Source organism: Aythya marila (assembly GCF_965140915.1).
Source record: "Aythya marila genome assembly, chromosome: 2".
NCBI classification, from domain to species: domain Eukaryota; kingdom Metazoa; phylum Chordata; class Aves; order Anseriformes; family Anatidae; genus Aythya; species Aythya marila.
The window spans coordinates 129181593-129185221 of record NC_139043.1 but is presented as its reverse complement, the minus strand read 5'-3'; the positions used below and the strand labels follow the sequence as shown (position 1 = coordinate 129185221).

General features: G+C 33.8%; 1 protein-coding gene across 1 annotated transcript in view; it reads right to left on the bottom strand.

The window, feature by feature from the left end:
• Positions 1 to 476: 476 nt before the first annotated feature.
• Positions 477 to 3629, bottom strand: part of RALYL (RALY RNA binding protein like) — a gene marked incomplete at its 3' end in the record, with an annotated part of 194621 nt that continues 191468 nt past the window's right edge. The window contains exon 8 of the mRNA XM_082755393.1: positions 477 to 826. Within this exon, the coding sequence (XP_082611519.1) occupies positions 477 to 826 (350 nt within the window). The remainder of the gene's footprint in view (positions 827 to 3629) is intronic.

The following is a 3629-nucleotide window of genomic DNA, read 5'->3' as shown; positions in this document are numbered from 1 at the left end:
GTACTCGTTAATGTTTCTTTAGAACTTTGAAGTTTAACATCATGATGGGCATTTCATGATGTTACTCAAAAGTAGGTTTATGCTGGAAACTCTTCAGCCAGACATTTATTAGGTCAAAATCCTTCTGTAAAATAAATAAATAAATAAATAAAATAAAATAAAATAAAATAAAATAAAATAAAATAAATCTGTATTTGTCAGTGCAGACTGCAGTAGATACACATAGAAGACAGAGACTGGGGATTACTGAAGACCACATGGTTATTAATGAGAAAGTTATCTGTTCTAGAATCTTATTTTGAAATGCTCCAGTTAAAAGCTAACCAATGCAAAACGGAACAATACCCATGCTTTCCTTTCTTATTTACATTTCATTAAATGTGCAATCATGAATTAAAATAAAATTTTTAAAAAGTACATTTAATTTCCTTTCTTAAGTCACCAAGTGTAGTAAAATATAGTTTTATTGTTTATCCTCAGAGGTTCCCTTGCTTAACAGATACTGCAGTGTATGAAGAATGTAGGGCTTGGTACTTGTTACAGAATATCACAGTGCTGCTGTGACCTTTTTTATTAACCAAGATTCTTGGTTCTCTGTGGTTATATGTAGCAACTGTATAGACAGACATGGCATAGTTATTCCTTACCAGCTCATTGCTGCCATCCTCATCAAAATCCTCCTCTATCCCATCAGTCATCTCTTCTCCATCCCCATCTGCATCTGGCCCTCCTTCAATAGGCTCTTCTGTAGAGTTATCTGCATTCTCTGATATGCATTCCTCTTGAATCAAATCAGCATTATCTTCCATTTGTTTCTTTTGAGCTTCTGTAAGGAAAACATACTCTATAGAGATTCAGTAACCTTCCCTATTGGTGGCAAAGAAAAGTGCTCTGAGGAAGAAACCTAAGTTTCCCATCTCCAGATGAGCTAGGTTTGTTAAAATCAATGTGTCAATATCTACCAGGCAAATATGATAAAAACCCTTGTTTTAAAAAATTGATACATACATCAGCCAAAGTACCAACATGCTCATTCATCCCATTCAGTGGATGAAGGTTTGCTTTACCAATAGAAACAGCTTTTTGATTTTTTAGACTCTGCTTTGTCTTGGGAATCCACTTGGCATAATCACCATATATTTATTTATCTGCAGCCAATGAGAAGTACACAGATCTCTGTGCCCTGAGAAATGAATGGCTGTTAATTGCTGATAAGTAAACAGGGATTTTCAGAGACAGACTGGTTGCTAGAACGGTGGGAAGGATCACAGTCTTATTCCTATGCACATCAGGAGTTTAGATGAAAAGGTTAATATGCTCAGACTGAACATGGGCCAGAGAATTAATTGCATGTAGCTGGATTTCCAATGTCTTTTCAGTCTGAAGGTGACAATACCCATCAATGATAAAATTTCTAAAAAACAGCACTATCTTATTCTTTATGAGATTTGACTGTTCTAAAACTCTAGCTAGTGTATCATCTATCTTGTGGGACAACCAATGAATCTGCAGATTGCTTATGAAGCTCTATATCTTTCAGCTCCATGAATATATTATTATTTTATTTTAATAATGCAACATACAATATTTTATTACCTGCAACATACAATATTCAAATCTCCTCACACTTTTCTGGATCATAGTCTTAAACCTTAATTTGTTTTTCTTCTACCTCTGCGCATTTATTTTACAATTGACTTTCATCTCCTCAGTCTTTGTTAGTCTCTAATCCTTCATTTTCAAATTCATTTACTGAAGATACAGAATAATGAAGAATTTACCCCTTCATCACATACTTTCTACAGAAAGACTGTTGTACATAAGGAATAAGAAGTCATCTTAGATAACTGTTTTGAGAACAGAGTGGTCATACATATCAGTAGCCGATTCAGCCCAGAGTCTTACCTTCTATGGTGATATAGGTACAATACTGTGCTAGCTGCCTTATTGCAGAAGGAAATGTGAGTTAAGTCAGCTACATCTACTATGTCTTTCCCCATCATGTTCTGAAATTAATATGGTTGTGGTAGTAACAACTGAATCAATTTTAGTCAAGGGCTTCAAAAAGGGTTACTGAAATTGTGGACTTTATACATTTTAATGGAAAAAAAACTTTTAGGTGACAACTGGTAAAAAATTTGGTCACTCTAATCATCTGAATAAGAATATAGACCAGGGTCTTCAGAGGAGACTAAAATACCAGCTAACTCTTTTGTGCTCTTCTGAGAAATTAAACTTAATATTTTAATTTTCAGCAACCACTTTTAAAAATCTTAATCTTTGATTTTACAGATATCTAACAATTTTATCATGTCAGAAAAGTTTCTTATCCCCAGCTTTCTGACTGAGAATTTTACAAACAAAGAAGCTATTCCTACAGATTCCCTGTGTAAAGGACTGATTTTCATATTCCTTACATATTTATTGTCAGTAAACTTTGAGTACACAGATTTTCTTGTTTAAAGTATTAACATAGTGTTTTTTGTTTGTTTGTTTGTTTTTTTTTCTCATAAGTGTCAAACGAACAATATTTTACTTTTAATTTCTCTTTACTATATTCATGCTGTTGAAATTTTCAGTGATTGATAGTAACAAAAGACAGAATATCAACCATTATTATATAGAGATGCAGACGTAGAACAGTGATTGAAGTATGCAATGAGGTTGTTCAGTGCACCTATTTAACCTGTCACATTCCTCCAGATGTCTAACTTCTAAGATTAACAATTACTCTCCTTGCAAGTGTTGCAAACTTAAAACAAACAAACAAATCAAAAAACAGTATAAGATGATGGCTTGATTTTTTTCTTTTGTGTGTTTCTCTTAACTAGACATAGGTCCTCTCTGATCCCAGGCTTAGTGAGGCCATACCTTCTGGCACAGAAAAGTAAGAAATAAAATTGCCAAACCATAGAGAAGGAAAAAATAATCTCACATCTGATGCTGTAAATGAAATTGTTCAGCTACTGATGCAGCTTTATCTTACGCAAAGCTTTTAGCTGAAGAAACATTCATCTGTGGACTCATCCCACAGGCTACATAGCTCTCTTTGTCAGCTCAGGAGACTTAAATGGGGATTGTGGTATCTCTGATGTGTTTTTCCTCCTCATCCCCCTCCATCTCCCTCCTGAGACACAAGGAACATGAGGGACAGCTTTTGCACCTGATGTTTTAAAACATCAACAATTTGAAAACAGATTTTAATTTCTGAGGAGATTATTCATTGCTTGTCTTCAAAAGGCATAAGAGTATGATTCAATACAAATCAACATTTTCCTCTTTGAGATGATTTCTATTTAAATGAGTTCAGTATAGTACTTTAGCAAAAGTGAAAATTGGATATCAAAGTACAATGACATGCAGGTTATTTTGCATAGTAATGGGTTTTATAAAAAAGCTTTCTGAAGTAGTGATCTGCTATCTCAGAGCATTTCAGTGCATAAGTGATTCAATGTATTGCCTTGCAATCACAACTTCACTGATTGCATCAACTTTTATATAACTTGCATAAAATACAAAATAGAATCTAATGAATACATATTATGTACAGTTCTCCTAAAAGAGGTAATCAGGTTCTATACTGATGGTTTACCTTAGACTTCGAAAAAAGCACTCAACTTATGTTGTGG